Source organism: Corapipo altera, unplaced genomic scaffold, assembly GCF_003945725.1.
Source record: "Corapipo altera isolate COAL_440 unplaced genomic scaffold, ASM394572v1 59, whole genome shotgun sequence".
NCBI lineage: Eukaryota > Metazoa > Chordata > Aves > Passeriformes > Pipridae > Corapipo > Corapipo altera.
The window spans coordinates 3,032,956-3,049,172 of NW_020884917.1; the positions used below are offsets into that span (position 1 = coordinate 3,032,956).

Genomic DNA, 16,217 nt, shown 5'->3' on the forward strand with positions numbered 1-16,217 from the left:
TTCTGATGCAAGCTACTTACTGCAGTTTCAAGCCTTGAAGAAGCAAAGGGCTTCTTCAAACTCAACCTACCCTGCACAGGTCTTCTTCTCTGGTTTTGGAAGTATGTGAACAGATGCTAAACTCAGGACAGGAGGTACTTAAGGACTCGGGAGAGAGTAAATAAATTAAGGGAAGTGAGGAAATCCCAGTGAACATCTTTCACGAATAACTGCTTACTGTTTGATTGTGCTTGACTTTTAAGTGTTGTAGTGGTGTGAAAGTTCACAGAGAGGACACTTAGAGTTTAAACACTAGTAATCAAAACTGACTTTTAAAAGTGTATAATGAGTTTGCAAGCCATACTGGAGGCTTTGTTAGTAACTGTCTGATTAGGTGGAAAAATATAATCTGCCTGTTTCTAGCTCTTCTGGGAAAGAAGAGAAATTGTCTTGTCTTGGAAAAGTTTGTTCTCACCTTGGAGCAGCAAAATCCAACTTTGGTGACATTCCATTAAGAAGCCCTGAGCCAGCTACGGCTTCTAGTTCCACCTTTTTGAGACTATTTTGTAAATCTCAGTTTGTGTCGTTTGTGACTGTTTTGACCTAAGTTTACCACATTTTATATCCCATCCTATTGACTCTTCACATGCAGTATAAAATGTTAATAAACAATGTCCCTTCCTCTAATGTAATGGCTGATTTTTCTCAGTTTTCTGACCAAATTCTGCCATCTGTTACTTTGACATGAAAACAAAAAAAAAAACAGTTTTGGGTGTCTCTTCAGCCTCTATCTTCACAGTGAGTCAGATCTTCTCATTTGTCAGAGGTTACAGTGCTCATCTTCTCCCCTTTCCTCTGGCCTTAGGTCCTAGAAGACTACTAGAGTCTGGCACTTCCAGAAGTGTTCTTATGCTTTCCCAACCTTTCAAAATCATGTGCTCATGAGTGACTCATGCTGAAGCACTGGAACTTGTTCTCCTACTGAGTTAATATGCTGTCCTGAGCCTGCTGCCCTGTGCAGAATGAAAACTCACAGCTCAAATTTCTTTTTCTGAATTCCTTTTGATAAGGATCCAACAGCAAAACATAGTGCTTGAACCTGTGCAATGCTGAGTTGTACTGAATAGCTTCAGCTTTAATTGGCTCTAAGATCATACACTGCGGACATGTATCCTTTATTTTAAGCAATGCTTCAGCCTGTGAGTAATAAAAACAAAGGCACAGGTACTCAGCAGCAGTCTCTGGGCTTTGCTTGTCCTGTGCACATTGGATTTTTCATGAAGTATATGTATTTACCTGAACACAGGAGGATGTTCAGCACCATGGAAAACAAGTGAAAAGTTCTTAAATCTTGGAGTATGACTTTATTTTGTACTGTATCGATTATAACTGGAGAAAAGTTTCAAATATTGACTATTAAAAAGAAAAATACAGCAGTTGTAGCTATCATTAATGCTCATCTTTGTCACTGAGGGATAGGGTTTTGAGGCAGGGTGTAAGCGGCTTGTTATTTGTAATGATATTTGGAGAGAGTTGGTGTCTACTGCAGAAGATGTCCCCCTGATGTGTGCTTTGCATAGCAGTTTGAGCTGAAGGTAATATGTTCTCCAATTTATTTCAGATATTTTTTTATTATTTGCAAGGTGACACTGCATACCAGGCAAGCATAAATGAATGCATTACTGCCTTCATATCTTCACACACTTTTATCTTTTTCTTTAAATCATAGGGTTTGCAAATGAAATAATATTTATATGCTCTTTAATACTAAGCTCTTTAAAAAGTAAGGAAAAAAGAGGTTGTTCTTCAAGGTTGCCAAATAATCCAAGTACTTTTAACCATAGAACTGTCTGACTGTAATACACAGATTTGCTAATAGTCTGTGGAAAGAATTCTGGTTATCTGTGTATGGCTTGATATATGCATATATTTGCTTTCTTTGTTAAATTGGAGTCTGCAGTACTGTTGCTGTACCCCCTCCCCTTTTTTTTTTCTTTTTTTTTTTTTTAATTTGTTAAACCACATCTGGATTTATTGTAGTGTGCAAAGTGCTGTTTGGAAATTATGTTCTGCGTAAGCAATTGCATAATAAACATTAGGGTTTATTAAGGTCTTTGAAGAAGGCATGGGCAATTGTTGAGGGATTTTTTGTTGTTGTTTCTTTCTGAATTCATACAGTACTAGCACATCCTTGTCAGTGCCACCCTAATATAAATATTGTATAGTGATAAGGGAGGCTTTAGAGGCTTTGGGGGTTGAAATAACAGTGATGTGAACCACGGAGTCAGAAAAAGTAAGCTTACTGACTTCAAGACAGTCTTGATTGGGAATTAGAGAGTGAAGGAGCTAAGGACTGTGAGTGAGATGTTTTTTAAAGGCCTGATGATGATAAGAAGTTATGGAAGCATTAGTGAAATCTGTTCAAGATGAATCAAAGCAAAAGTCTTTTCTATGGTCAGTTTGAAGTTCATTAATTTTACTGGTATTGGTGTTTGGCTTCTGAGCTTCAAGTGTGATGCTTACGTTTGGTAACCTTGAAGATAATACCATGAAGGTATTTCTAGACTGAATAGACATTAACTCTGAATATATCTTGCAATCTGATATTTCTCCTTTCCCCTGGAACTCACCTCTTTACAGCTAGTTGGGACATCTGAATATGCTGCTCTAAGACAATATATAAATGGCATCTATTTGTGCTGTACATGTCTCTGGCAGTTAAAAAGGCACTTTGATCTTCACAGCAGATAACAGTATACTTTTGACAGATTTAAACAGACTTAAAACCTTTCTGATGAGGACAACCCTCACATATACTTCCTGTCAAGACTGACAGTCAAGAGGACAAGCTAAAAGTGCACCTTAACAGTTAGCAAACGTGGATTTGGGGGAATTAATTTATGTTTGTTGGGGTTCTTTTGTTAAACTATTATTTTAATATTTATCCTGAAGTAATGCTAGAGAGTTTTGTTGCCTGTATTCTCAACTAGTAGATGCTTACAAAAGTCAAAGCTGACTTTAGTGACTTTGCTCCATGTTCAGTCTACAGCATTTTATCTTCACTGAACTTCTTTTCTACAGGGATGTAGCTTGTATGTGTGTGTTAGTCCAGGGTAAAAGACATCTGTTTTGAAATTTATTTTTAGCAGTGAAGAAAAAGCATGGTGAACCCACTCTGTGCCCTCAAAATTATGCAGCTGGGACACATATGCTTTGTCTATGTGGGATTATTTTCTGTGCTGTTACTGAAGGAATCAAAGGGTACACAGATACTGCCTTTAAATGTTCATATCTCTGATGTTAACATTTGTTTAAAAAAGGTTAATTGCAGGCAATTATGTGCTAAAGGAGCTACATCACAAGAAAAGTCAATAGTACTAGGAAACTGTAACTTTGAATTAATGATAGAACAGAGCAGTTGTGCCAGAGCATTTTATTTAAGGAGGCAGCACATTTTTCTTATTATAAACTGCTAAAATGTGATGGGTTTGCATGAGTTTTTGGTTTATTTTTTCTTTTTCATAACTCTTGAAAAGGCATATTTAACCCTTCACACCGAATTCTAAAAGCGAGTGAATAAAGAAGCCAGTATTCCGATGTTTTAAATTTAACACACTGTTTGTTAGTGTTGAATATTTAAAAATAATACTACTTCTTGAATTAAACTATGTCTATTAGATGGATCACTTGAAGGCAAAAGGCACAGTTGTGCTTACTTAGCATGAGAGCCTCAAGAGTTTAAATAGCTTGTGTTTATTTTTGTAATCTGTGTCTATGATAAGAATCCATTACTGGTTTATGGTACTGGTGACTAAAAATTTATTGGTGTATCTTGAAACTATGTCAAACTTGCAGGAATCTGTCCTTTTTTTCCCCTTACTTTCCAACTCAGCATCCTGGGAGTTCATAAAACTGTTCAGTTAACGTTCAGCCTTTATCCAATTTGCATAAATCCTCTAGCTGGGATCTGTCTCAAAACTGGTGAGAAATAGTGCTGTTTTTTCTTGGTAAGCTAACTAAACCACTAAAGATTTCACACTGAAATTATGGGGTTTTTTAAAAAAAAAGTTGCATAGACAAAAGATAAGCAGTCACTATCAAAGTGCCTTCTGGTCCTTATCTGAAAGTAATCCTGGCCCTCCTGACTCCCTACTCTTTCAGACAGTATGACTCTAAAATACCCTCATGAGAAAAAAAAAGAAAAAAACCCAACCAAACAACAACAAAAAGCAACAACCTAAATCCAAACAAAATAAACCCCTTGATACCCCAAAAAACCGAAAGAGAATGAGAAGAGAAAGAAAAACTCCAGTTGACCCGAAACCTCTGAAGATTTTTTGTTGTCCAGTTCCTGGTGTTATGCTGCTTGACAGCTAGAAAAGACTTGGTAGACTAGGCTGATCTTACAAGAATTTATACTTTCAGTCCCATTAGGATTAAGGAGTTGGCTCACTCCTGATAAATGCCAATATAAAGCAGCAGAGAATCAAGCCAGCTGAGCTGGTCATGACCTTATATGCATAGTGGTAATTAATAGGTAATAAGACTGGTATAGCATGGCTCTGAAATGCAGTAGAATACATCATCTAGACTGTTTAGAAATTAAAATTTTAAATCACACTTTAAGCAGGAATTAAAGACATCTTTTGCCATCATGGGCAAAAAAGTTAGTCCTTCACTAAAGGATGTGTGCCATATGTGTCACTGAAATATGTAATCTTCAATACAGTTATGCAACAGAATAAGAATTATTCATGAATTTGAGGTCAGAGGGTAGGGAAACATGGGTTAGACTAATATAATACCTGTTTTTAATCTGTACTTTAAATAAGGGCAGCTGTTTTAAATTTCATGGACCTTTCTTGTTCTTGTTACTTTTTTCCTGAGATAATTTGTTCCACTCACATAGTAGTAAGCTTGATGTGTGAATCTTCCAAGCCTGTTCTCCTGCACTAGTCTGTACTCAGGAGTAAATAAAAAACTATATGAAAACAAACAAGTAAAAAAACAATTATTACAAAACATACATGAGTTACTTTAGTAGCATTTTTTTTTCCATATATCTCTCTCTCAACTATTTCCCCTTTTTCTATATCAGCTGGTGCTAATCTTCTATGAGGGTAGTCAATCAAGGACGTCTCTTCACACAATGACTCTTCTTCACTTGTGTTAATTGGAGAAGAGCCTTGACTCAATTCTGCTCACCTGGATCAGGCAATTTGTTCCACAGAACTCAAAAAGGACTGTCTCAAATGCAGTCTTTGACTTTATACTGAGTGTTGCCTTGCTTTTTATTGGTTTTCATAGTCAGTGAGCTACAAAGAGCAACCATCCTCCCTCTGAAGATAAAGTGGATTTACTCATTTTTTTTAATTCATCAGGCATGACTTTCTGAACTTTCCTTGTTTCTAGTGTTTTTAAAAGGGAGGAGAAGAGAAGAAAGAATTCTTCTCTTCATAATCATTACTGTGAGGCCTAGACTTTTTGAAATTTTGAAGTTCCTATCTACAATTCCTTATTCCCTTTAGTAATTTCTGGTTTTGTGGTTGTTCCAAGTGAACAATTTAGAGAGGGTGTTTTGAAAATGGACACACAGTGCTTCCTGACAGAGGAGACATGTTCAGGCAGTGCAGCCAGGACCTCTGGCAGAGCCTATGGGAGATACAACCAAAATTCTTGTTCTTCTGCCTGTAAAAATTTAAACACAACTTCAGCTAGCTTTTTTTCGTGGAAATTATTTACTTTGGATGAGAACAAAAGCTGTGCAGAAGTATTTGATTCTGAGAAGATATATTTTTTGACTAATTCTGCTCCCACTTATACCTCTTGAAGCACTCAGGAGAAGGGGTTGATTATTTAAAAGCACCATGATCTATAGCTGCTGTAGAGGGAAAAAAAAAGAAAAAAAAAGACAAAGACACTTTTGGAATTATGTATAGCACTTCAGTAAGAGAAATGGCTTTTTCATCAGTGGATGTGTATGTCGTACCAAGTTGGCTTTCCATGACAACTGGCTGCTTGTTCTTCCTGCCCAGCCTGCTGGAAAATCTCCAGAGCTTGCATTCAGGGCCACCACTGAAATGCCTAGAGTGAGTTTACTTTTAATGGCTCTGCTTCAATCAGGAAGAAATAATTAGAAAATAACAAATTGAAAGAGAGTACCTGCAAATTTTTAGGCTTGTTGTATTCAGTAAATATTTCATTAGGAAACCCATGGAAAGGTAAAAAGGCAGCAATTAAAAATTTAATTTTTGAAAATGTGGTATATTTTGTACATTAAAAAAGTCTTACAATGAAGGAGCAAACCTAATTTTCTGGTTAGCTTTTGCTAGTTTTGAACCGTTCTGTCTGGGGCATATGAAACAGAGCACTGAAGCATTTGCATTTCTCCTGCTTGATTTTTGTGTCCTCAAAAAAACCCATTGCAGAAGGGACTGCCCTTCCCACCACTGCAAGCATGGGAGCATCACTTCTGAAGGGATTAGTTTCAGAATATATCCTTTTATAACAGCCTTAGTAAGAGTAGAGAGCAGTGAATTTGAAATGCCATAGTTGCACATGACCTAACTCACAGCAATTGTACTTACCAGCTTCAGCTGAAGCAGCTTTCAGTTTTCAAACAAAATGGTGGCCAGTGACCACGCGTCTCCTTTGAAATCTTTGCCAGAACATGAGATTTTTTTATAGGTTTTACCAATAATGAGACTTTGTAGACCCTTCAGCATTCTTCTAAAATCATGAAGCAGAAAAATATGTCCCAGTATACTTCGCTCAATTCATCTAAGCTTAGTTTTAGCTGGAAACTAATTTGCTGACGAACTGTTATACACCTCATAAAGCATGGTAGTCTTGGAATTAACCAAAATCACAGCTTTAATTTCAAAACTCAGTTCAGCCTTGAACTCAGTTGAAACATTGGCAACACTCTCACCCGTCTTCTTAGCTGCTTCTTAAATCTAAAGGAATTGTGCAAGGTGGAAAGCTGTATTTCTGTGCTGGGGTTTTGGTTTTTTTGGTTGGTTTGTTTGGGTTTTTTTTTTTGTTTGTTTGTTGGTTTTTTTCAAATAATATTCTTAAACTGTTCTTTCTGTTGCAGAGTTTAAGTTTCATTATGAATTTGATAAGAATTTATACAATAAATATCTTAAAGCATTCTGCAATTTAAAGACTACAAGAAGCAACTTGAGATAAATATCACAAAATTATTTCCATGTGCTTTGCAGCAATATAACTGTCTGAGTGATGGTAAGGAGTTGAAATGGAGTTCATACACATTTTGTACATTGAAGATATGAGTTAAAAATCACTGAGCATTTGGCTTCTATATTTTGAGAGTATTTTTAATAATCTAGAAGAGTAGAAATGAGATGACATCACTAACAACTAAAATACAAATCCTTGAAACATTTATGGCACACCAGCTGTTGAAGCATCATCGTCATCATAATCTTCTGACAAATAACATTCTCTGAAGCTTGATGGATAGCACTCTGATATGCTATGTCAAATACTTTGCTAACTGAGTGATACATCTGAAAAATATTTGAAAGTTGTCTTTCTAAAACCGGACAGATACAAGTCTTGCCTTACTGACCTAGAGAGGTATAAGAGATGTGTAGTTCCCTCAACAAAGAAGGGATAATAGATTTACCAGTTTTATGTTTTGTCTTACCTTATTTTGTATTGCTTCATATCACCTCTTGTTTTAACATGCTTTTAAGGAACTCCTAAGAGATTAATGCTTGTACCCCTTAGTACTCTTGAGAAAATAAATATTAAATGTAATAAGATGGATTAATTTTTCATTTCACTGCTCGTTGCTTTTCTTTCAGCTTCTTACCTGATTACATCAGTGGTGATTTTGATTCCATTCAGCCTGAAGTCAAGGAGTTCTACAAGGTCAAGGTAAATTAAATCTCTCTGATGAATTTTTGTGTGATAGAGCATTGTGAGATCCAACCCATTAGTGCCCGCGTTGGTCATTAAGTAATTCTGGCTTCATTGGTTTCTTTAGGGCTGCAGTTGTGAAGCACCTTACAAGCCCAGAGGTTAAGCTTCGTGTGGCACTGTACTAATGCTTAAAGTAAACACAGGAGGTGCAGTACTGCCTGTGTAGGGTGACTTTTCATAGCATGAGGTGAGGAAATAGATTGTATGTTGCTAGAGATTACAGTAATGAGAGACTAGGATAAAACTTCCTGAAAAATCTGACTTCTTTTGCATGGTGAGATACAAAGGAATAAAGATTAACTTGTCATAATTCCCACCTGGCTGGCACCTACAGACATTCTAGAGAGAGTTTCTCTGTTTGTTATTTGTATGATATGACTTTACCTGTTTCGAGGAAAGCTGCAGATGGAGACATCTGTCTCTTTCCTCACCCACTGAAGCACTGAATTACATCTGCAGTGCCCTCCTTAATGTGTTATTGGATAAATTCCTGCATATGTTAATTTATTTCCAGTGTAGCCACCATGTTTCCAGTGAGCAACATAAATGTAAACTCACTTTGCTTACCTTTGCAGCAGGCTGCACTTGCAAGAGGAGTAAGTGTTTCATCCTTGTGAGCTAGTTGATTTAGTCTGCTGCTATTGAATGTGTGAAAATGAAATTTGCCTGAAATCTTTCCTAATGAATGGTTAGAAAAAAGGTTTCAGACTGTGAGGGGTGGGCTGGAGGAGTGTGTGGAGCTGGGTGGGTTTTAGTCCCTCTCTGAACACTGTAGAATTTTGTTTCCGTGTTCTACCCCATTTTTTAGAAGGAAGAAGTGTGTGATGGCAGTTCGTATTAGGAGAACAGCTCAAGAAAAATGCTTGTGAATCTTTAAATTACAGCTATGGAAGAGAAAATAAAAAGTTTGGGGTTAATGCTATTCATTACAGGCTGGAAATTCGTGATCTGTTAATGAATACAGAAACCACAAAAACCACTGCTCTGTTTGGTGTGGTCGTGGGCAACCAACGGTATCAATATAGGCTGGGGGATGAACACATCAAGAGCAGCCCTGCTGAGAAGGACTTGGGGGTGCTGGTGGATTGGAAGCTGAACATGAGCTGGCAATGCAGTCCAGAAAGTCAGTTGTGTCCTGGGCTGCATCAAAAGCAGAGTGGCCAGCAGGTCAAGAGAGGGGATTCTGCCCCTCTACTCCACTCTGGTGAGAGCCCACCTGGAGTGCTGTGTCCAGCTCTGGGGTCCTCATTGACCTGGAAGGACATAGACCTGTTGGACCAAATCCAGAGGAGGGTCACCAAGATGATTAGAGGGGTGGAGCCCCTCTCCTATGAGGAAAAGCTGAGAGAATTGGAGTTGTTCAGCCTGGAAAAGAGAAGGCTTCAGTGTGACCTAATTGTGGCCTTCCAAGTACCTGAAGGGAGCCTACGAAAAAACTGGAGAGGACTTTTTACAAGAGCATGTAGTGATAGAACAAGGGAGAATGGCTTCAAAGTGAAAGAAAGTAGATTTAGATTGGGTAGGAGGAAGAAATTCTTTACTATGAGGATAGTGAAGCACTGAAACAGGCTGCCCAGAGAAGTTGTGGATGCCCCATCCCTGAAGTGTTTAAAGCCAGGCTGGATGGAGCTCTAAACAACCTGCTCTAGTGAAAGGTGTCTCTACCCATGGCAGAAATGTTGGAACTGGATGTTCTTTAAGGTCCCTTCCAACCCAGACCATTCTGTGATTCTATGATTAATGCTTAAATAAACAGCATGGTGGTAGGTAGGTTAGTCCTGCCAAAGAATGCAAGTAAAGGATCATTCAACAGAGAGAGGGAGGAGATGGAAAAGGTAGAAGATGGAAGAATACAGTAGAGTATGTAAAGGGATAAGCTAAGGTAAATGGATATTACACTTTTTCACAGTTATTACTTTTCTGGCCATAGCATCCCTTTTGTCAACTCAGTTGCAATTTACTGTTGATATGCAGGTTGCATCTTCTCTATGAACACATAGTGAACAATTCTGCTTCATACAGAGTTAATACATCCGTGCAAGTGCTGAGCTGATAGCCTGTAAAGAACGCAGTAATTCATCAGGATTGTAAAGGTGTAATGAACAGAATAATCTAATCTACAAAATCTTTGCCTGGGGTCCTCATACAATGCAGTTAGACTTTAGGATTTTAATATTGTGTATACATGGAAAGAAAAATAATGTTTTTGCATTTTTTAATTAATTTTCCATGGTCAGAAAATTAGAATGATAGATACAGGTGAGTGTCTAAGGATATCTTGAGCAAAAAATATAATAAAACACAGAATTTGAAGAAAGTTGTATGTTTCTTCTATTGTAAAACATCTTGTTCATTAAAGCACTCTCTGTAGTCCAGACAATTTCCAAAGTCACTGTCTTTTGGAAACGCTGTATGTGTTCATGACCCAAAATGTATTAGGGATACTTAAAACAGGCTGCGAGAGAACTTCAGGTGAGTAGATAAATGCAGTACTATTGACATTAGGGAAGTAGCAGCATGTTGTGAGTTAGGGTAGCTTCCCATACCATCCTTCCTTACTGACAGGCAGATTACACCCAGAGACAAGGTAAACCACTATCATTAGAGAATTTTACTGTATTGTTTCAAGCGTTCTCTTTTATCAATTGTTTTTATTTTTTTATAAAAGCTACCTCTATGGGCAGAAATTGATACATCATGGCTTTTTTTTATCTATCTGATGATAGCATGCCACTGCTAAGAGGAGTTACTTTTTCACAGAAAAGCTTCTGGACATTAATTACTGAGTTAGAAAACATAATCATATGCAAATGTTTTGGTCAAAGACAGACGAGTGTAGTGCTGAGTAAGAAGCAGAAAGCATTAAACTCAGTGTGTGAAACTAATTATGGTTCTGTGAAGCATTGTCTATAGGCAGTTGTATCATCATCACAAAACTGTAACAACCTGACTCTCCATCACACCAGCTTCATGCCAGGAGGTTGCTCCTGGACTTAGAAGGCTTTCTACCTCATTGAAGTGATGAAAGCAAGAGCAGTATATGCCACTACAGGAAACATTATTCCTTGAGTTTTACTAGGGATATCTTTAAGCCACTTCCTCTCGTGTGGCTTGAGCAAGGATTACATGACAAGTGTTTCCATTTTCCCTTTAGGAGGACAATCACCATTGTATAGGGGAACCTTATTTAAATAAAGTTCATAAACATGAAGCAAATAAATCCATTTTATCTCTGTTAGGTGTGGTGTGCCATATTTAGTTAAGAGATTAAAGGCAAAAGTACTGTGATGGAAAGTAACTGTGTAATAGACTTACTAGTGGAATGTGTAAGTGATGAGTTGGATATGTTGTCCTTCTGGGAGAGAATAAGTAAGCATACATCAGAGGTTATTGAGCTTTACTTTTTATTTTCTGTGGTCTTAGTTTTACCTCATTGACTTGTCAAGGATATGCTTGTAGTCTTTTATTCTTTATATTAAAAGATTAGTGATTATTTCCCCCATTTCTCAGAGTTAAGTAATGTTAAAACTGGATAAAACTGCACCACAACCGGAAATTAAATGTCGTATTTAAAATTTCCTTTTAAAATCATATTGCACTATAAATGAAGGATAAAGAATAACAATTCAATATTCGTTATTCTGTGTATTTTCTGTTATTGTTAAAATAGATATTGAGAAGAGGTTTTGTACTTTCATGATAAATACACATGTTCATATGATCCCATAATAGATGCACTGGCAATCTTTCTCTGTACAGTCTGAAGCGCTTTGGAAATGACACTGTACAAAGCAGGGAGGATTTGTGGTGATATTTCTGTCATTGCAGTTTCATCTGTTTCTTGCTTTAGCTGAATGTTTCTATTATTGAAACCTTTCAAACATTACTTTGAAGTTAAGGCAGCCATTTGTATTGTTATGCCTCAAACAATGTTCTGTTTCTGAAGTTTTGAGACCAAAGACATTATCTAAAATTATACCAAATCTGTACTTATGCCTAGAAGCAGAAGGTTGAATCCAGTGCCCTTTGAAATCCAGATTATGCTATTTATTAAAAATCCAGTTTGGCTTTTCTGCTAGGTAAACTTCATGTGCTTTGAAAGGCTTCTGTAGACTTAGTAGGCTTTACTTCAGATCTGTAATTAAATGCTGTAAACTTATTTACAAATCCAGTTTTTTTCCTATTCTCTTTTCAAGTCCCATAGAGCTGCTTATTTTTGCAGGCGGTTCTGCAGCTATAGCACTTTCCCTTTTCCATTTCCAGGGTGTAATGTTTATCAGGGCTGTAGAAGTGCTTAATAGGTATGGTGTGAGTATTGTCTTTTTGTTCTGTGATGATGCATTTATAATTAGATTTACAAAATGTATTTGTAGCACTGATATATTGCTCATATGTCTCTCTAACTTCTACACTTTCTTGCTAACCTGCATGTTTTAATGCCATGTTCCCTGCTTGCTTTCCGAAGCCAAACTTTTAAATAATTTTGTGAAATCCCAATATTAATTGATTCATCTCAGTTTTATTATTATAATTTAAGACATACAAAACCATTGAGTTTTTCGCGACATATTTATCTTTTATCCCTGAATGTTAGTATGTTTTCCTAAAACTAATTTTTAATATAGGTTGGGACTTCAGATATTAAAACGTTCAACTCGTTTAGAGCATTCTTGTTACATTGAATAGTTTTCTAAGAAAAATATGTTTCATTTTAGGCCCTGATTCCTTTGTGAGAGGTTTTAAAGTTTCAGAAGGAGCTGCAAAAATTGTGCAGGTGGATCTGAAACAGTTCAGTCTTGCTATTGGACTGATTACTTCTGCTTGACATTCCCCACTTTAGCTTTCAAGCAGTCCCTTGCTCTGTGTGTCCTGCTGTAGATACCTCTGACAAGCATAAAAAGTGCTATGCCTACCTCAGTTCAGCTTCTCATGTGTTAAGGGTGCCCAGTGCCACCCGGACTTAGATCAAAGTTGTAATCTTTTTCTACTGAGGTACATTCATTGAAAGAGCCTCAGTGTCTTAATACAGATAAAATCATCAAGTCAAGATGATTTATAGGGTTGGGATAGTCCTGTTATTAACAGTTCAAACTGTATATGACTGTATGCAATTTCGGATTTTAGACTGGAAGCTTTCTGTATGCCTTAGTCACGTAATTATTCAACAGTAGCTTTCATAAATGGTTCCATCTTGAATAGTACATCAGAGGTCTTGTCAAGACTGTGTTTCCAAGTGACTTGTCTAGGTGAATCTGGTTATATGATTTCTTATTCATGCTAAATGAAAGTAATATCACAGTGTTCCAGATATGTCATGAATTTGTAAGAGAATCTGTGCTTGGTGGCACATTTGTTAAGGTGAACGTGACAGACAGTCATACTAGGTCAGACCAAAGGTTCATTCAGCCAGTGTCTGGTCTCAGCTGGGCCAGTACAGAATACCTTTGAAAGTATGTGTATACACAGTGGGGCTTCTTTGATACACTTTTCCATCTCTCTGTAATGTACAGCTTAAAGATTTCCTAAGTCAGAGGTGGTATTTTTGTGTTCAATAGCTTCATAGATTGATTTAATTTTCCCCAAAATTCATCTACTCACTTTTCTTCAAAATATGTAGAAGATACTGCAAGTATCCACAAAAAAACAAACAAAAAAAAAGGCTGCAAGCATCCACAAAAAAAACCCTTGGCAATATGTTTCCCACTTTAATTGTTTACAGTGAATTATAATCTGTCTTTTGGATGTTATTTTGGTTTTGCACTTGACTTTTGATAGTTACATTTGAGTCTCCTGAATTTTTGTATTGTGATAAAGAGTGGATAAACATACTTGAAACACCTTTTCACTGTTGTTCTGATTGTATTAACATGATTGTGTCTAACATTCCTGTAGGTATGTAGGGGTGTATGCACAACTATGTCAATCAAACATATGCCATCAAACTTATGGCCTAAAATTATGTACAACCTGTACAGATGTTTTGTGTCCTGCTGTGTTAATGTATGTATAATGTCTATATGATGTCCTGTTGAAAAGAACCTTCCTTAATGCAAAGGACTCCAGGACAAACAACCCCCAAAAAATCTCTGTCCGTTTCTAAGATCACTCTTTACACTTTCACTAAGGTAGCAGTTTACAGAAAACAATTTATCTGTTTAAATGCAGATGAGATTTGCGGGGACAGGGAGGCAGAGAAAGCACAAATCAAAACAAATTCAGTTATACAGGCCTGCATCTTTCTAAGCAATATGTGTTCTTCATATCTGGGAGTTGCGCATCACTCCTTTTGAACCTGAAGAAGCAGCTAAGACCTATGTGTTGTAGGATCAATATAATATCATTGAGATTCTGAGAGTTTTGAGGTCATTGAGAGCTACTCTGTATGTTTATTAGGGCCTGAGTCAGTCCTTAATTTATCTAGCAAGTTTGTGAATGCAATTTGATCAAGTTCTCATTCCTTAAAAAAAGTGCTACTCTATTTTCCTTTGCAGTGTTTTGCTGCTTGTAATGTAGCTTTTGGAGACAATATTTAGAAATTAAGAGATCAAACTTTTATTAGAGGTGGTTTGTCTTTCTTTTACTTAGGTTTGAAATGACAATTTGCAGTTTCTTGCTTTCTTCTCACAAAAGTTGAGCTGAGGCTCAACTGCTTGAATATAGAATATGCAAGAAAACAGTGCACCATATAACAAAAATTATGCTGGTGGTATTTTAGTCTTGCATCCAATTTCAGTTTAATATTATGTTGCAGTATAAGATTTATTTCTCCTTTCCATTGGTTATGGCCCGAGGAAGGGAAAGGCTAGAATCTATATTGCATTAGACATTTGAGTTACTTTCAAGAGTTTTAAAAAATTTAATCTGATGTTAATCTCTGAAAGAAGTCATTACTCTGGTCTGTCAGCCTGTGATGGAGAAAATAACAGAAAGGTTTAAAAAAATAGAAAGGCATTGAATTAGCTTCATTTCCAATGCAAGGAACAAAAAAGGAGTTTTAAACAATGACAGCTTAATCTGGAGAAGGAAATTGAACAGTTATTTTGTGATTAAGCCTCTTCACACAAAAGAGATAACTTTGATATGGTACTAGTGGTTAAAGACTCAGATGATACATCCTTTTAGATGTAAGCAGGATTTATACATCCATCTTTTCTTTTTGGAGAATATAAGAGAAATTTGTTCCCAAAGCACAGGGCTCAGTGCCCTTGCCTATGGACCTCTAATTAGAACAGTATCCAACGAAGCTGCCTAACCCACAACCTCACGGCTCATCAAACATAGCTGCGCACTCATTTCGGTTCAAATGCCCGGTGGAATTTATGAGCTTGATTCTGTTGTGCAGCAGCTCATGAGCTAGCCAAAGCACAGCTCTGGCCAGCAACTGGTACACAAACCTGATCGTTAACCAAGAAAAAGATCCCCAAAATCCTGATGCTACAATTTTCAAGTATTTTGAGAAGCAGCTTGTCAGCCTGTACAAATGATTCTATTGTGCATCTTGTCAAATAGCAGGCAGCTCTCATTTCAGCAGCAGAGTGAAAAGATGCAATCTGTTGTTCGTTTCAAAGTAGGAAGGTTTACGGGTGGGCTCAAGCAGGAGAGGATGAGGAGGAGTGCTTCCAACATGCTTTCAGAGACCTGCAGCAAGAATTTTGGTGAGTGAGTTCCCTTGCTTTAAAAGGAGCCTGTGGACTACTCAGGATCATTCTCCTTACCCTCCAGACTCCAGAGGCAGATCCACCAAGGCCACCATAACCTTCACTTCTTCACTTTGACACCTATGAACTTTAAAAGGCACAATAAATTGGGATACATGATATAGAGACAGTATGTCTTAACTTACCATAACGTTGCTCTTGTGGTGCTTACACTTCACTTACAGAAATACAATTGCAAAACCTCAAGGACGACAATCCAGATGGAATAAGGTTGGATTTGTTCTGTTTGTGTTCACAAAAAAGTGTTCTACAAGTCAACAAATAGAAAAGAGAGAAAATTATGTGTGTTTTTCAGGTAGAAGAGTTAAATGCTTTTGTAGCTTTGCTGTGAAACAAGGTATGAGCTGAAGTTGCCAAATTTGAACTTACCTGTGTTAATTAACTGAATCATGGAAGCGTAAGGTTATTTATAAACCAAGAGAGGGGTAGAGTCTGACAGAAAAGTTCAAGTGAAGCTTCTGGAGCACAGGTAGTTATTTTTATTAGTTCAATTTTGAGTTAGTCAAAAGCATGAAAAATACAAGGTTTGTTTTTATAGCTACACTAAGAAATAGGGCAAGATGGTAAAAG

General features: G+C 37.0%; 1 protein-coding gene across 11 annotated transcripts in view; it reads left to right on the top strand.

Moving 5' to 3' along the window:
- TPK1 (thiamin pyrophosphokinase 1) overlaps nt 1–16,217 on the top strand; it is a 304,538-nt gene that overhangs the window by 133,574 nt on the left and 154,747 nt on the right. For all 11 annotated transcript variants that reach the window (XR_003529755.1, XM_027656014.1, XM_027656010.1 and 8 more), the window contains one exon: nt 7,812–7,884. Coding sequence is in view for 8 of the 11 variants with exons in the window: in XM_027656014.1 (XP_027511815.1) it covers nt 7,812–7,884 (73 nt within the window). In the remaining 3 variants the exon portion in view is untranslated. The remainder of the gene's footprint in view (nt 1–7,811; nt 7,885–16,217) is intronic.